We start from the raw sequence: 17,219 nt of genomic DNA, 5'->3' as shown, positions 1-17,219 counted from the left end.
GTACTCTTTTACATTCTGCCCAGCGATACACACGGGTTACTGTTTTTCTCCATCTTTCCTAATTTCAAAATCATGAAGGTATTCTCCTAAATTTTCTTCCAAAAGCTTTAGGGTTCTAGCTTTGAGCCATCTCAAATTATTTTTTGTACATGGAGTAAGGATATAGTTGAAGTTCATTTCTCTTTATGAATATCCAATTGTTCCAGCACCATTTGTTAGAGATTTTCCTCCCCTCACTGAACTGGCTTGGCACCTTGTCTGCAAATTAAGTGATCACATATGTGTGCATCTATTTCTGGATTCTCTTATGCCGTTCCACTGATCCACGTTCTAGCCTATGGATAGAAGACACTCCGATTACTGTAGTTTTATAGTACGTCTTCAAATCTGGCAGCCTAAGTCCTTTATCTTTGTCCTTTTTAAAGTCTGTTTGGCCAACTAGAGTCTTTGTACAGTATTTCCATGTATATTTTAGAATCAGTTTGTCAGTTTCTTAAAAACAGACTTTTAGAATTTTGATTGGGATTGTATTGAATCTAGATATCAATTTAGGAAGAATGAACATCATTAACAATATGTGTTATCCTATCTACATAGTATATCAATGAGCACAGTATATCTCTTCAATTATTTTAGGTCTTGATTAATTTATTTCAGTGATGTTTTGTAGTTTTTAGTGTAGAGGACTTGCACATCTTTCAGTAGATTTGCTCTAAGGTATCTTTTTTTAAATATCATTACAAATAAATTTTAAATATTTCATTTTCCAATTGTTTAGTCCTAGAAAAATTCTATCATGCTGAACAAAATATGTATCAATTCTGCTTAAATTTTTTTCATAGACTGGAATTCAATCTATAGGAGGATTATCTGACTTTCATTCTAATCCATTCATTTTTTTTTTTTAAACCAAGGTAAATAATTTCTGATGAGTCATACAAAATCAATGCAAATTTTATTCATCTACACTACATTCAAGAAGGCACAGCAAACATTTTGGTTGGGGTAAATTCTATACTTATTTGTAAGATTATACCATTAACTAGAACCTATAACATACAAGACAGACAAGCATTATTATCTAATGATTCTCAGAGAGATAATTTTTCTACCAAGCAGTAAAAATTGTGTGTGGGTTAGAGGTATATTAAAGACTTTCACTGAGTTTCTATTGCTGCTGTAAATGGCAAAGGATTATAAATACTGGCATATCTATCCTAGTGATACAAATTACATATATTTTTGAGATTAGCAGGCATGATGAGGCTACCCTGTGGTTGAGAATGTACCTAACTTATTAAACTATTTATTCAGAATTTTAAAAGTTTGTTTTAAAACAAAGTTAAAAAGTGGCAAATTCATTTCTATTAAGTTTTTTTAAAAAAGGATTTAATTGTATACTTCTCAAAAAAAGAGAAATAAAGACTCTCACAAAATTAGATGCAATAACATAATGACCAGAATCAGCTGATTATGATATCCACCCACTCCTTATGTGCTTATGCACATTATGGTTTGTTTAGGATTTTGGAAGACTTATTATCTAAGCAAGAAGAGCAAGAAGGGATAAAGAGAATAAGTATAAAGAGATATAAAGAGAATAAGTATGGTATAAAAGGTTTCTGAATCTCTACCTCCATCTTCACAGTCTTCAGGGGCTTTGGCTTTCTTACAAAGACGAGGATCCAACCAGGTGGTTGTCTTGGTATTGTGGCTGTTGAACAAAGATTTCAATTAGAAACAGTAAAATAAAGAGGGAGAAAAGTATTTCAAAAGCAAAGATGAAAAGTGAATAAAAGGTATATGATGTTTGAACATTTATCTCCTACAGGCTTCATTGGTAAACCTCTGATTCAACAGTCCTGCTGTTCTCAGTCTATTACTTCAAAACTGCCACAGAGGAAAGGTAATGCTACAGGCACTAATTTGAGAATGAAGACTCTAAAGAAGGGATAAAATGTTAAGTGCATAATAACAGATGCTTATCTAAGCAGTCAAAAATGTTTCAGCGGGTGGGCACATGGCCCCATACTGTGCATTATCTTAGCCAAAAAAAGCTGCCCTGAAAATCCTGTTTACTTGCTGGCTGAATTCCGTCCTCTCTCCCTCCAAAAACACTATATTTCTTAGGTGCCTGTGATGTGTGGGCATTGTGCTGAGGACCGAGAATATAGAGATGAACAAACAATCAGATAGAGTCTCTGCCCTCACTGGGACTCTTTAAAAATAAAAGAGTTAAATAAAATAAAAAGTTTTAAAGTGTCAGTTTCTGGGACTTCTCTGGTAGTCCAGTGGTTAAGACTCCACATTCCCGATGCAGTGGGCGCGGGTTCGATCCCTAGTCAGGGAACTAGATCCTGCATGCCGCAACTAAGAGCCCACGTGCCGCAACTAAGACCCGGAGCAGGTCAGACCCAGGTCACCATGCAGTAAATACTAATGCTAAAACAAAGCCATCACACTGCTGAGTAGACAGTGTTATAATTTAAGTATCTGAAATATGAGGCTCTTAAAGAAAGAAATATCCTGGAAGAAAATATATATGAAGGCAATAAAATATAAATTAAAGTTATTATCAAAGCAGTGGGAGAATAACAATGTGATCAAAGGATCTTTTCTTGGTGTTTCCAATTTGAGATTAATTCACTAATCTCTACGTTGATCTCTAGGTCTGAAAATATTTAGCTCAGTTAATAAATATGGCCCCCTTCCAAATGATGGTAATTTGTGAAATGCTCATTAAGTTGGACACTCTACCCGAAAGGTTAAAAAAAAAAAAAAAGGCAAAGCAAAATATCCTTTATGCCTTGCATTTTTCATTATTAGTGATAAATCTGTTTTTAATCCTCCTGTTTTTTATAAAACCAGACGTCAAATACAATATTCCTTTATCCAAATCAAATAAAAATGAAATATCATCCAGGGAAACAATCAGATTAAGAATCAATTGTAACTGGTATGAAAAATATTTTTAAAGAAAGAAAAAAGAAATGCAAGGCTTGTGAAATGAGGTTAAGAAAATTTAAAGGCAAGTCTCACAGTGGCAAGGCACATTAGAAAAGATACAGACATGTGCTTACTCAATGAAGTAGATCATCCCCGTATCAGTGTAGGCCATTTCCCAGTTTTTGGGGAGCGGTTCCAGATTCTCGTCTCTCATCATATAATTTCTAAAGTCCATGGAACTATTTGTTTGGTTGTAACTTGGGACAGTCTTTATCCAATCAGACGACTCAGAATGCCTCTCTCTGTTTTCTGCTATTCCAACAGAACGGCATGAAAAGTAGGTAAAGTTACATTCTCTTCAAACAGCCTTAAGTCTAACAAAATGCCAAATACATATTGCAAATTTCCTTGTCTACTATGTCCACATTCTGCTATAACTTTTGAAAAAACAAATAAACACACTGATTTTCTTTTCATTTGCTAAGTGACATTAACCCTGTACAGCACCTCTGATGCTAGTCAGGGAAAGAAGCAAAAAAACAACAATAGAATCAATTCTGTATATACTACATACAGATCAATCAATATCATACTAAAACAACGGCCACAGCAGCACCTATACAGTCCTTTTATGTGCCAGGCTCTATGTTCAGCACTTTACATATATTAACTCATAATTCATTCTCACAGCAACCCTGTGAGTATATAGTATTACTATTGCCATTTTATAGAAGAGGAAGCTAAGGCCCAGCAAGGTTAGTAAGTTATTTTAGTCAAGGTTACACAGCTAATAAACAGCAAAGCTAGGATTCGAATTTAAAGGGTCCATGTTCTCAACTGCTTTATCAAGCTGCCTTGTGCACATTTAACACAGGCCTTTAAAATAATACAAATTTTAAAAAATTAAACTCAGTAGACTTACTGTTGTTAAATATAATTCTCTGTTGGTAATATTAAAATCCTTTTAGAGTTCCAAAGTCCACAATGTAGGTAAGAATACTAAAATTTGGTAACTCTCTAGGGAGTTCACAATTCATGCACTTAAGAGCTGTTTCTAGAACTTAAAAGATAATATAACTGTAATAACTCCAAACTTCGGGCAATGCTTCAGTATCAGAGACTCTTAGAAGAGGCCTTAGATATCATTATATGTCATTCTTTATAGTACTTCCACTCCAACCATCCTTTATCCAACCAAGTTCTATAATCCACTAATCCTACTACTTACTGCCTTTCACTGTTCCTCACCCCCATCCATCCCCTAGCTATGTCCTCACTGCCCTACTTACCCAACTTAAATTCCATGATCAACCACTATAATCACTCCTTTGTAAATACTCCCGATTCCTTTTTCCCTACTTTACTTCACCACACTTGACTGGCTGAACTATAATTCTGCTTAAATCTTACTCTCCACATACTCCTCGCCAGTATATGTAGCTGAATGCAGGCGATAGTAACTACTTCACTTTTAACTCATGATCAGTAGCCTCAAGAGGGCATTTAATGATGTATGACAATCATAGGGCATTTCTTTGTCCATTCGCTCTGACTCTCCTAGATAACGATTTCATACCTTCCTTCTCCTTAAATCTTCTCCTACTTCTGCCTTATCCCTAATCTCATTTGATGACCTTGTTTCCTATATCACTGAGAAAACAGAAACAAACAGAACTTCCACAAATTCCCACCATTATATCTACATAGCACACTGTGCCCATTTTACTCTACCTTCTGTTACAGTGGAAGAACTGTGTTTCTAAGCAGATATCTCCATCCCCTCTTGCCTATAGCAATTCCCTCTCTCTCTCTCTCACAACCAATCTTTCTTACCTAGTAGGTGACATCCATCTTTTTTTTTTTTTTTTAACAAAATGCAACCAAAAACCCAAAGAACAAACAGAAGATCCTAAATAAACCCTCAAGTTTAGTCTTAGGGTTTTACATATACCAACGACACAGGAGACCATAAATGACGTAACTAATAGCAAGGGTAGCAGTATATAGGGCACAGGGTCCCAAGATAACCCTGCCTAAACCCCCTGTGGATATCCTAACAGGTACTGTGGCCACACATTGTTACAATAAAATATCATCTTCCTCTCACCCATTGGTTCATAGCTGTAATCAGATCCCTTATCCAAAATGTGCCTCAGAGGACTTTCTTTGGGGATAGTTGAAACTTTTGCCATTTTTAAAGATAGAAATTCAAGACAAACAAACAAGTTATTTCTCCATTCTTTAAAAGGAAATTAAGCAATTCTCTTTCCCCTCTAGCAACCCCGTCCCATTTCTCTCCTTTTTACACCAAACCTCTTTGAAAGAGTTTATACTTGCTACCTCCACTTCCACTCTTCCATTTGCCACTGGAATTCGTTCCAACAAGGCTTTTGATCTCTCATCAATAAAACTGTTCTTAGCAAGATCACCAGTCATTTCCACATAGCTACAACCAATGATCAATTCTCAGTGCCCACCTTACTTGAGCTATCAGTAGCATCTGACATGATGGACCTCTCTTTCTTGAAACAGTCTCTTCCCCTGGCATTCAGGACACTACACTCTCCTGGTGCTCCTTCTACCTCTCTGGCTCTTTTCTGTCTCCATGATCTCCATATATTAGAGTGCCTTCCCAAGGTTCAGTGCTTGGATTTTTTCTCTTTCTACACTCATTCTCTTGGTGATCTCACTGTGTCACTGTTATATAAGCTATATGCTGTTGGTGTCCAAATATGGATTTTCAGACCAGAACACAGACTTTTAAATCCAACTTCAAGCACATTTCCATTTGGATGTCTAATGAACATCTCAAACTTAAATATCCCAACCATAGCTCCCATTCCCAACCCAAACTGACTCCTTTTACCTGTCTCATCTCAATACATGCAACTCCATTCTTGCAGATACTCAAGTTAAAACCCTTGGAGTGACCTCTGACTCTGCTCTCTCATACCTTATATCCAGTCTGTTGGCAAATGTTATTGGCTCAGGCCACTTCTTACCTCTCATGCCTTCACTGGGTCTAAGCCACCATTTTTCACTTAAATTACTGCAATAACCTCCTAACCGGTACCCCTGTTTATGTCCATGCCCTCCTACTGCCTTTTCTCAATACAGTAGCCAGAATGAGCCTGTTAAGTTAAAAGCTGTTTTATCATGGTACTCTTCTACTTAAATCCATATAATAGTTTCTCAACTCAGAATAAAAAGCAAAATTCTTCCAATGACCTATAAGATCCTATTATAATACGCATTTCCACCACCCCACCCCCATCATTATCTGATTGACTTCATTGTTACTATTCTAGTCTATTCCCTTCCAGCACTCTGCCCCAACCACATATAATGGATTGTCCACATTGTATCCAATCACACTGGTTTCCTTGCTGTTGTCTGAATAATCCAGGGATGCTCCCACCTCAGGGCATTTGTACTTCTAATTCCCTCTGGCTGGAATGTTCTTCCCCAGGATATTTTGAGCACTACCTCACTTCTTGCAATGTCCCCTTCTTGGTAAGGTCTTCTCTGACACTCTATCTAAAATTGCAAACCTTGGCCACCGCTACTTTTTATCCTTCCCCTCCTCTGCTTTTTCTCCTTAGCACCATCTAACATACTATATGTTATTCATTTATGTTGGATAATTCTGTCTCTCCCACCAGAAGGTAGGGTTCATGAAGACAGGGAATTTTGTCTGTTTTGTTCACTGCTTTATTTCCAGCTTTTACAACAATGCCTAGCACTTAGCCTAGCAGGTGCTCAATAAATATTTGCTGAATGAATAATATGAATGAAACACATGATTTATTCTCTAAGCAGAAAAAGTGATAGAAATTAAAAGGCACCCAATGTATAAATCAATCTGGAATGGAGTTACATTCTTGGGATATATATACTGGAGGAAAGTAGAAGCAACTATATGAGCAATAATACTTTTCTGAATATAGTTTCAAGAGACTGCATAAAGGAGTTTGCTTAATAGCCAATGATTTGAAAATGTTTTTTATATAACATCAACTCTTAGAAAAAATTTTAGCATTATTATATAACATGTGTCACCCTATTGCAGCATATTAGCATTCTTACATTAATTCTCATCAAGATATAAAATAATATACATATTGGTATATACAAATAAACCTCCACCTATCCTCTCCTACCTCCACCCCCAGCAATTTACTGATCTTTCAAGGCAGGGATTCTAGTCCCCGAAAGCAATACACAAAGCAACTTTGAATAAGTTAACAAGCATGGTTAGTACTTACTCAGAAAAGACCAAGGGCTTTTAGCCATGTCTTCTATTGCTTTTTCCTTAAAATATTCTGAATATATTCTGTTACAAAGAAATATATGCTCCAGTGGAAGAGTCCTATGGTCCCTACACACAAGAAGGAGTGTACAAACTGCCTCCCACACACTCTTGGATACATTCCCTTTAAATATTAACAGTGAAGAGTCTGGAACACCTGGTTTAACAGCTGTCTTACACGACAAACATAAACTATGGAGCTTACAGATGGGTTTACCTCTAAGGGAACTGCAGTGCTCACTGAAAGGCTCTGCATTAGGAAGTTTAAAAACAGGGCATTTTCTTTTCCTTCAAATTAAAAACATATAAATTCCCATTTGAGGACAGAGTCATGGTTTCTAATCCCAGTCTTAAGCATTTAAAAATGTTAACATAATTTTGTGGGAGAGTAAAGCTGACATCAAAATCAAAAGTCTCTAGGATATGATGACTTCCCTTAACAACTCTAAAGAATTAGATGTGAATTCACCTAAACCTTTTTAGACCCTTTTTTACCAAAATATATTGGTATAATTCATTGAGCGTATCTGCAACACAACAGTGTGAAATGTTAGGACCATAAAACAGGACTCATACTCTGGATGGGGACACAAGCAATGAATGTATTAAAAAAATAGATAATAGCAAATTTTAATAACTGATAAAGGAAAACAACAGGATACTTTGGGAAAATGATATGGTAATGGATTCTGCAAATTTGAAGATATAATCAAATTTTTTCATTTATTAGTACAACGAAAATATTTTTTTAGCTTCTACTATGTGCTAAACATGGTTTATGGCTCAAGAAATACCACAATGAACAAAACAAGCAAAAATTCCAACCCTTATGAAGCTTATATTCTAGTGTTTTGAATGGAATTATTATCATATATAGCACTGAAATCAGCTCTCCTGTGATTCTGTGGTTTCCTATTTATACTGTTAATTAGCAGTATAAGAATCTCCTAAGCCAGGGGTCTCAACCTCCAACCCCCAGGGCTCAGACTGGTACCAGTCCATGGCCTGTTAGGAACCGGGCCGCACAGCAGGAGGTGAGGGGCAGGTGAGTGATAGAAGCTTCATCTGTATTTACAGCCGCTCCCCATCGCTCGCATTACCGCCTGAACTCCGCCTCCTGTCAGATCAGCGGAGGTATTAGGTTCTCTTAGGAGCGCGAACCCTACTGTGAACCGCACATGCGGGGGATCTGGGTCGCGTGCTCCTTATGAGAATCCAATGCCTGATGACCTGAGGTGGAGCTGAGGCTGAGGTCTGACTGCACAGAGCCCATAATAAATCAAAGTACTTGAACCATCCCGAAACCATTCCCCCACTCTGCCCCAGTCTGTGGAAAAACTGTCTTCCATGAAACCAGTCCCTGGTACCAAAAAGATTGGGGACTGCTGTCCTAAGCAATCACTACATTATTTAGGGGTACCCAAAAGGAGAAGATTCTCCACCACTAAATTTCTATTGGTTTTGCATTTAATGAAAAATATGACAGTCAAGTTTGGAAATTTTCTTTGAGTGATTCAGAATTTAAACTCAAAATATTGCTAACAAACCTTTCAGATAATATTTATTAGCATACTTCTAAATCTTTGTTTTGGTTGAAGGCTATATCTTAACACTTCTACATTTTGTTCAAATTCTGTAAAGTAGGACTTAGGCCAACAAGATTCCCATATTCAAGCACCAGAAATGAATCTCAAATCTTTTAGGCAGCAGGGTAATGACATATTGTATTATTATCAATATGAATGATAGTTTATAATTGATTTATCAAAACTGCCACTTGAAGCAACTCACTTCAGCTTACAAGACAGTCAACAGAGATACACTGTTTCACGCAAAACCTTTAAAAAAAAACCCCTGAGAATCCCATCACTTTCTCTGCATGTGCTTTGTGGAAAGTTTTACTACTTCCAATTCAGTGTCATATTAAAGTCAACCTGGAGGATCAGCCAGAAGTTGTTCATCTATTGACGAACCTGCATTTCCACTACCGTTAACAGCTTCCTTGTCTTCATCTTCTTCCTCTTCAGGAAGAGAACTGTCCATTCTTTCCATCTTGCTGACAGATGTAGTTCGTTTTCTTTGGGATTCTGTGTCAAACTCATTATCAAAGAGGACCTGATCAACTGGATCTGGCTGGAAAGGGCTGGGTTCTGCTGGAGGCTTGGGAGTTCCATAGAAGTTTCCTGAAGTGGACAAAATAACAGCTGCTGAAAGTGCTGAATGCTGAATTGAGAGTCAGAACAAAATGATCTAGTGTATGTCTCTGCCCTGTTATCTTATACGGAAGTTTTTGAATACCCACCGTTGGCCAAAAGGAGGCCAAAGCACTTTTTCTTGGGAGAAGAGAAGGTAGAAAGACCAGGAAGAACTTATTTCTCAAATGCCCTAACACTATATACTATCTAACATTATCTAACACTTTAAGACTATTTGTACTAAGGACAGGAAGTTGACTTTACGTACGTAGGTTAGTTATTCCTACAGGGCTTGCCTTGCATGAGTTCTGTATTAGGGCCTAATTTCTGAATTTAAATGCATCAATGCTCTTGTGTAAGACTAACTGGCAAAAAAAGTGGGAGTAAAGGAGGAGAAAACTAATTCAAATAATTTTGTTCTGATATGTAACATAATGAACTATTTTGGTAAAATAAGGAAACATACAGGCAAAGGATAAAGCTAAGAACCAACCAGTCTGTTCTGAAATGCAGGCTGCTTATGTAAAAGTTAATTTTTTGAAGTTTTTCTGAGCATTTTAATTATATTATTTTATCTGGCAATTTATTGAACAAATAGAGAATTTATTAGCATAACTCAATATTGGCTTACTCTCAGGAAAGCAAGAAATACTTTAATATGTTGTCTTGTAAATCAGTAATTTTTTTTGGTCTAGTTCTATATTTCCTTTTTATTATTTATCAATAACTATTTTTTTCTAACCAAAACTTAAGATTCTTTTTTTTATTGGAGTATAATTGCTTTACAATGGTGTGTTAGTTTCTGCTTTATAACAAAGTGAATCAGTTATACATATACATATGTTCCCATATCTCTTCCCTCTTGTGTCTCCCTCCCTCCCACCCTCCCTATCCCACCCCTCCAGGCGGTCACAAAGCACCGAGCTGATCTCCCTGTGCTATGCAGCTGCTTCCCACTAGCTACCTACCTTACGTTTGGTAGTGTATATATGTCCATGCCTCTCTTTCGCTTTGTCACAGCTTACCCTTCCCCCTCCCCATATCCTCAAGTCCATTCTCTAGTAGGTCTGTGTCTTTGTAAATCAGTAGCTTTTGCAGTAAAAATGAATGTCCCAGAATAGAATGAAAACAACTGAATATCTGCTCAGTTTTCCAGGTAGTTCCCAACAGGCAGCCACGTACGATGGAAAATGTCCAGTGGGTCTAGCTACCTTAAAAGTTTGTGGCTCCTGCTAGTTTTGACCTTATATATCAACCACTATGCTGATGTTATAGAAAGATAAACATGGACAGGGAATAAAATACTCATCATCTTCTTCTTTTATTTTAAAAAAAAATTTTCAAATTCCTTGGCTCCTAAGGAGGTAATTAAGATGCTCATTCATATACAGTAAATTAATGGGGTATATAATGGATTATTTTTCCAAGATGAAAAAAAAACAACAACAACATAGGTTGTTCACCACATCAGTGAGGCAAATCTACAAGTAACATGGTTTACCTTAAGTCGTGCTTGCTTTGAGGGGGAAAGTTTTAAGATAAATTCTTTGCAAATTTGACTTTGGGAGGTAACTGTCATTAAAATACTCAAGACAATGGAATCAAAATAATAAGACTTTTCAACCACATCTTGCCTCTCCCCACTCAACTACTTCCTTGCTTCCAAATCCACGTTTGAAATGGAGTTACTCCTGTCATGCAGATGGATGGAAAGTTTCATACTAAAACAGACTAAGAGGATCTCTGCAAACTTTCTGGCCCATAAGTAAAGCAACGACCAATGAAAAAGCCAGTTCACATTTCTCTGGGACGGACGGCACAGAAATGCTCCAAACAGAGGTTTGGTTGGGGAATAGGATGCTCTAGGATCTCATTTTTTCCTGCATGATGTCCAATACTCATCCAAGAAATTTTGATGTACCATGAAGAAGTTAGAAGTCCACTTTTACTTTTTTTTTTTTCCAGTTTTTCTAAGCATGTTAGTTTTACAGGAAATACTAGAAACACATTTTACGGTGTATTCTTAGTAATTATTATCTGACCCTAGGGTGAAAATTAGAGAAATTCAGGATATTGTGATTGCTATATCCATAATCACTGATAAGAACTCAGAACTTCATAATAAATTCTGGCAGTTTCCTTATTTTAAAAAAATTATTGGCTTAGATTAAAAAAGAAAACTAGCATTACTTATAAGTAAATTGGATCTATTTTTCTTGAATTGTTGGTAAATATCAAGATTTCAGATACTGGAAGGTAAAGAATTACAAGGTTTGTGAACCTTGACTATAGTTATTCACAGAAAAGGTTTTTCATCTTTTTGAAGCTGTTTTGGAGATTTTTCTTTTTCTCTTTTTTCTTTTCTGAAGGGTTTTCATTTTTACAATAGAACAGTCAACCATTACATATTTTAAACCTATATAAAATCATATACAATAGTGTTAGAATAGTATTAGAAACTTATTTACTTATTTATTTACACATCCCCAGATACTAACTTTTGCCAGGTTCCTTTCAGGTCTCCCCTTTTCCCCTCTTTAATGACACACACATACAGTCACATATATAATTAACGGCCTAACTTCCTGTCTCTGTTCTTCCCACTTTCTCCCTGAGTTATCCTTATGTTGGTATATGTCATTTCCCTGCATATTATGTACATCTAGGACATATGTATATGCATACATAACATATAAATACTACTGCTTTAATAAAAGCTTCATGGAGTGTTTATGACGTTACATATCTTTTTTTCTAGACAGTATACTATCCATATCCTTTTGCAATCTTCTTTTTATACAACTGTATTTTTAAGACTTATTCCTGTTGATACATGTAGATTCTAGTCACCTGTTATATAATAGTCCATTTTTATGAACAAATTAAAAGGTATTTTATTAATTCCTCTACTAAAAGAGAGCTGGTTGCATTCCCTTATTGTTTCAAACGACACTATAATGACTATTCGGGTACATGTGTGCATATGTACATTGACAAGGGTCATTCTACAGTAGGCATCCAGAAAGGGAACTGCTAGGGCAGAGTCAGGTGCATCTTTGAATTTACTAGCTATTGCCAAGATGCTCTCCAAAGGGATTGTATCATTATATACTCTCTTCAGCTGTGTATGGGGGTTTCCATTTACCACAATTATCAGTCTTTAAAATTTCTGTAAATCTTATGGTTGTGAAAGGGTGGATGACTGTTCATGTTCGTAACAGAAGCAAATGTAGAGGAATATCTTTTTGATCTAAAGGCAGAGAACGACTTCTTAAACGAAACTTCAAAGCATAAATCATAAGGAAAACAGTGATAAATCTGATAAACAAAAGTTAAGGATTTCTGTTTAATGAAGAAACACAGGACAAGGTTATTAGGTGACAGAATGGGAGAAAATATCTATATCCAATAAGGGATTAATATCTAAATAACTAAGGAATGTCTATAAACTGGAATGTGACTGAGATCTCACTTTTTAAAAAATGGACAAAGCAAATGAATAGACAATTTGCATTAGTCCAAGAAAACTAACAAGCATATGAAAAGATGCTCAAACTCTCTGACTACCAGAGAAACTAAAATTAAAATGAGATACCACTTCTACAACCATCAAATTGGCAACATTATAAAGCTGGATGATGCCAAGTGTTGAGGAGTATGTGGAGTCATTACTACATCTGCTACAGAACCAAATCCCTATGGCACTGCTGATGGGAATAGAGACGGCAGAGCTACCCAGAGCTACTTCATCACATTAACTATAGGTATACCTTATAACCCAACAATTGGATACATATTCCACAGACATTCTCACACAGGTCTGTAAGAAGACGTGTGTGAGGATGTTGCAGATTTATCTGTGGTGATGAGGAGTTGCAGGCAATCTGGAAGTCCGTCACTAGGAGAATCGTTAGGTAGTGGATTCACAACATGGAGTACTGTGCAGCAGTTAAAAAACAATGAATTACATGCAAATACAGTACAGCAACATGGATGAATCTAAAAAACACAGTAGTAATACGTGAAAACAGTTAATAACTAATGAGATACATTTAGAACATGGCCCAGATGTAAATAATAAATGCATGTACACAAGACACAATATACATTTTGTAAGAACACATGCAAACAAAAACATATACATTAAACACATCAGAATGGTTGCCTGTAGGAGGGAGGTGAATGAGCGCAGGCTATTTGCATAAAAATTTGTCATTTCCTCTGAAAAGTCTCCACTGGCCATCTTATCTAAATAAGATATTCCTATTATTTCCTTTAAATCCCTTGTTTTTGTTTCCTTCATAACATCTCAATTGGGTTGTTTTGTTTGTTTTTTGACTGCCTTCCCACTAAGATATAGGATTTATGAAGGCAGTATCATTTCAATATTGCTCAGCACAGCATCTCTAGCCCCTCTGATAGTGCTTGGCACATAGTATGAAAGAAGGATCAAATAAATTAATAAATGAATGAATGAGTCATGGGAGCTAAGCCCAGAAAGGGTGGTTGGGTCAAACTTAGCAGGCAAAAGGAAATCATTAAAGATTCTGAAGGAGAGAGATATGACCAGAACTGCACTTGAGGAGGACTAGCACAGTAGCAACGAGCAGGGGGGACTGGTGAGAGGGAAGACACTGGAACAAATGAGATCAACTGCGACAGCCAGCATGAGCTAGTCCAGTGAGCCTACAATGAGGTGATAAAAGTAAAAAGAAAGGCAGTAGAAAACTACAGGCCAATATCACTGATAAACATAGATGCAAAAATCCTCAACAAAATACTAGCAAACAGAATCCAACAGCACATTAAAAGGATCATACACCATGATCAAGTGGGGTTTATTCCAGGAATTCAAGGATTCTTCAATATACGCAAATAAATCAACGTGATACACCATGTTAACTGAAGAAGAAAAACCATATGATCATCTCAATAGATGCAGAAAAAGCTTCTGACAAAATTCAACACTCATTAATGATAAAAACCTGCAGAAAGTAAGCATAGAGGGAACTTTCCTCAACATAATAAAGGCCATATATGACAAACCCACAGCCAACATCGTCCCCTATGGTGAAAAACTGAAAGCATTTCCACTAAGATCAGGAACAAGACAAGGCTGCCCACTCTCACAACTCTTATTCAACATAGTTTTGACAGTTTTAGCCACAGCAATCAGAGAATAAAAAGAAATAAAAGGAATCCAAATCAGAAAAGAAGAAGTAAGCTGTAACTGTTTGCAGATGACATAATACTCTACATAGAGAATCCTAAAGATGCTACCAGAAAACTACTAGAGCTAATCAATGAATTTGGTAAAGTAGCAGGATACAAAAAAGGCGCAGAAATCTCTTGCATTCCTATACACTAGTGATGAAAAATCTGAAAGTGAAATTAAGAAAACACTTCCATTTACCAATGCAACAAAAAGAATAAAATATCTAGGAATAAACGTACCTAATGAGACAAAAAACCTGTATGCAGAAAATTATAAGACATTGATGAAAGAAATTAAAGATGATACAAATAGATGGTGAGATATACCATGTTCTTGGATTGGAAGAATCAACATTGTGAAAATGACTCTACTACCCAAAACAATCTACAGATTCAATGCAATCCCTATCAAACTACCACTGGCATTTTTCACAGAACTAGAATAAAAAATTTCACAATTTGTATGGAAACACAAAAGACCCTGAATTGCCAAAGCAATCGTGAGAACGAAAAATGGAGCTGGAGGAATCAGGCTCCCTGACTTCAGACTATACAACAAAGCTACAGTAAGCAAGACAGTATGGTACTGGCACAAAAAGAGAAATATAGATCAATGGAACAGGATAGAAAGCTCAGAGATAAACCCACGCACATATGGTCACCTTATCTTTGATAAAGAAGGCAAGAATATATAGTGGAGAAAAGACAGCCTCTTCAATAAGTGGTGCTGGGAAAGCTGGACAGGTACATGTAAAAGAATGAAATTAGAACACTCCCTAACACCATACAGAAAAATAAGCTCAAAATGGATTAAAGACCTAAATGTAAGGCCAGAAACTATCAAACTCTTAGAGGAAAACACAGGCAGAACACTAGATAACATAAATCACATCAAGATCCTTTTTGACCCACCTCCTAGAGAAATGGAAATAAAAACAAAAATAAACAAATGGGACCTAATGAAACTTCAAAGCTTTTGCACAGCAAACGAAACCATAAACAAGACAAAAAGACAACCCTCAGAATGGGAGAAAATATTTGCAAATGAAGCAACTGACAAAGGACTAATCTCCAAGATTTACAAGCAGCTCATGCAGCTCAATAACAAAAAAACAAACAACCCAATGCAAAAATGGGCAGAAGACCTAAATAGACATTTCTCCAGAGAAGATATACAGACTGCCAACAAACACATGAAAGAATGTTCAACCTCATTAATCATTAGAGAAATGCAAATCAAAACTACAATGAGATATCATCTCACACCGGTCAGAATGGCCATCATCAAAAAATCTAGAAACAGGGCTTCCCTGGTGGCACAGTGGTTGGGAGTCTGCCTGCCAGTGCAGGGGACACGGGTTCGTGCCCCAGTCCAGGAGGATCCCACGTGCCGCGGAGCGGCTGGGCCCGCGAGCCATGGCCACTGAGCCTGCGCGTCCGGAGCCTGTGCTCCGCAGCGGGAGAGGGCACAATGATGAAAGGCCCGCGTACCACCAAAAAAAAAAAAAAAAAAATCTAGAAACAATAAATGCTGGAGAGGGTGTGGAGAAAAGGGAACACTCTTGCACTGTTGGTGGGAATGTAAATTGATACAGCCACTATGGAGAACAGTATGGAGGTTCCTTAAAAAACTACAAATAGAACTACCATATGACCCAGCAATCCCACTACTGGGCATATACCCTGAGAAAACCATAATTCAAAAAGAGTCATGTACCAAAATGTTCACTGAAGCTCTATTTACAATAGCCAGGACATGGAAGCAACCTAAGTGTCCAGCATCGGATGAATGGATAAAGAAGATGTGGCACATATATATAATGGAATATTACTCAGCCATAAAAAGAAATGAAATTGAGATATTTGTACTGAGGTGGATGGACCTAGAGTCTGTCATACAGAGTGAAGTAAGTCAGAAAGAGAAAAACATACACTGTATGCTAACATATATATATGGAATCTAAGAAAAAAAAAAAAGGTCATGAAGAACCTAGGGGTAAGACAGGAATAAAGACACAGACCTACTAGAGAATGGACTTGAGGATATGGGGAGGGGGAAGGGTAAGTTGTGATAAAGCGAGAGAGTGGCATGGACATATATACACTACCAAACATAAAATAGATAGCTAGTGGGAAGCAGCCACACAGCACAGGGAGATCAGCTTGGTGCTTTGTGACTGCCTGGAGGGGTGGGATAGGGAGGGTGGGAGGGAGGGAGACGCAAGAGGGAAGAGATATGGGAACATATGTATAACTGATTCACTTTGTTATAAAGCAGAAACTAACACACCATTGTAAAGCAATTATACTCCAATAGAGATGTTAAAAAAAAAGTACACCTGAAACTAACACAACACTGTAAACCAAAAAAAAAAAAAAAAAGAAGGCAGTCTGAAAGCTGCTACAAAGGAAGAAATGACTAGATTTGGTAACACACTAGACGAAAACTGTGAGAAAAAGAAAGAAGCAAATGAAGACTCCTCTGTTTTGAGCTCTTGGTGCAGCTAAAGAGAGAAATTATTCTTTTGGATAGAGCACAAACGCGTATTTGGATA

The 17,219-nt window shown here is 36.8% G+C and overlaps 1 protein-coding gene across 3 annotated transcripts in view; it reads right to left on the bottom strand.

The window, feature by feature from the left end:
* The window catches only part of MAGI3 (membrane associated guanylate kinase, WW and PDZ domain containing 3), a 265,111-nt gene that overhangs the window by 67,879 nt on the left and 180,013 nt on the right, over window positions 1–17,219 (bottom strand). For 2 of the 3 annotated variants that reach the window (XM_027090938.1, XM_027090940.1), the window contains 3 exons: window positions 9,229–9,438; window positions 3,081–3,258; window positions 1,635–1,714 (listed from right to left, as the gene is read on the bottom strand). In XM_027090938.1, the coding sequence (XP_026946739.1) occupies window positions 1,635–1,714; window positions 3,081–3,258; window positions 9,229–9,438 (468 nt within the window). The remainder of the gene's footprint in view (window positions 1–1,634; window positions 1,715–3,080; window positions 3,259–9,228; window positions 9,439–17,219) is intronic. The other variant, XM_027090939.1, reaches the window with a different exon arrangement.

This window comes from Aethalodelphis obliquidens, unplaced genomic scaffold (genome assembly GCF_003676395.1).
Source record: "Aethalodelphis obliquidens isolate GAN/ISIS:26980383/991018 unplaced genomic scaffold, ASM367639v1 scaffold70, whole genome shotgun sequence".
In the NCBI taxonomy this organism is placed as follows: domain Eukaryota; kingdom Metazoa; phylum Chordata; class Mammalia; order Artiodactyla; family Delphinidae; genus Aethalodelphis; species Aethalodelphis obliquidens.
Note: the sequence above shows the minus strand (reverse complement) of the source record. Positions and strands in the feature narration are given on the sequence as shown.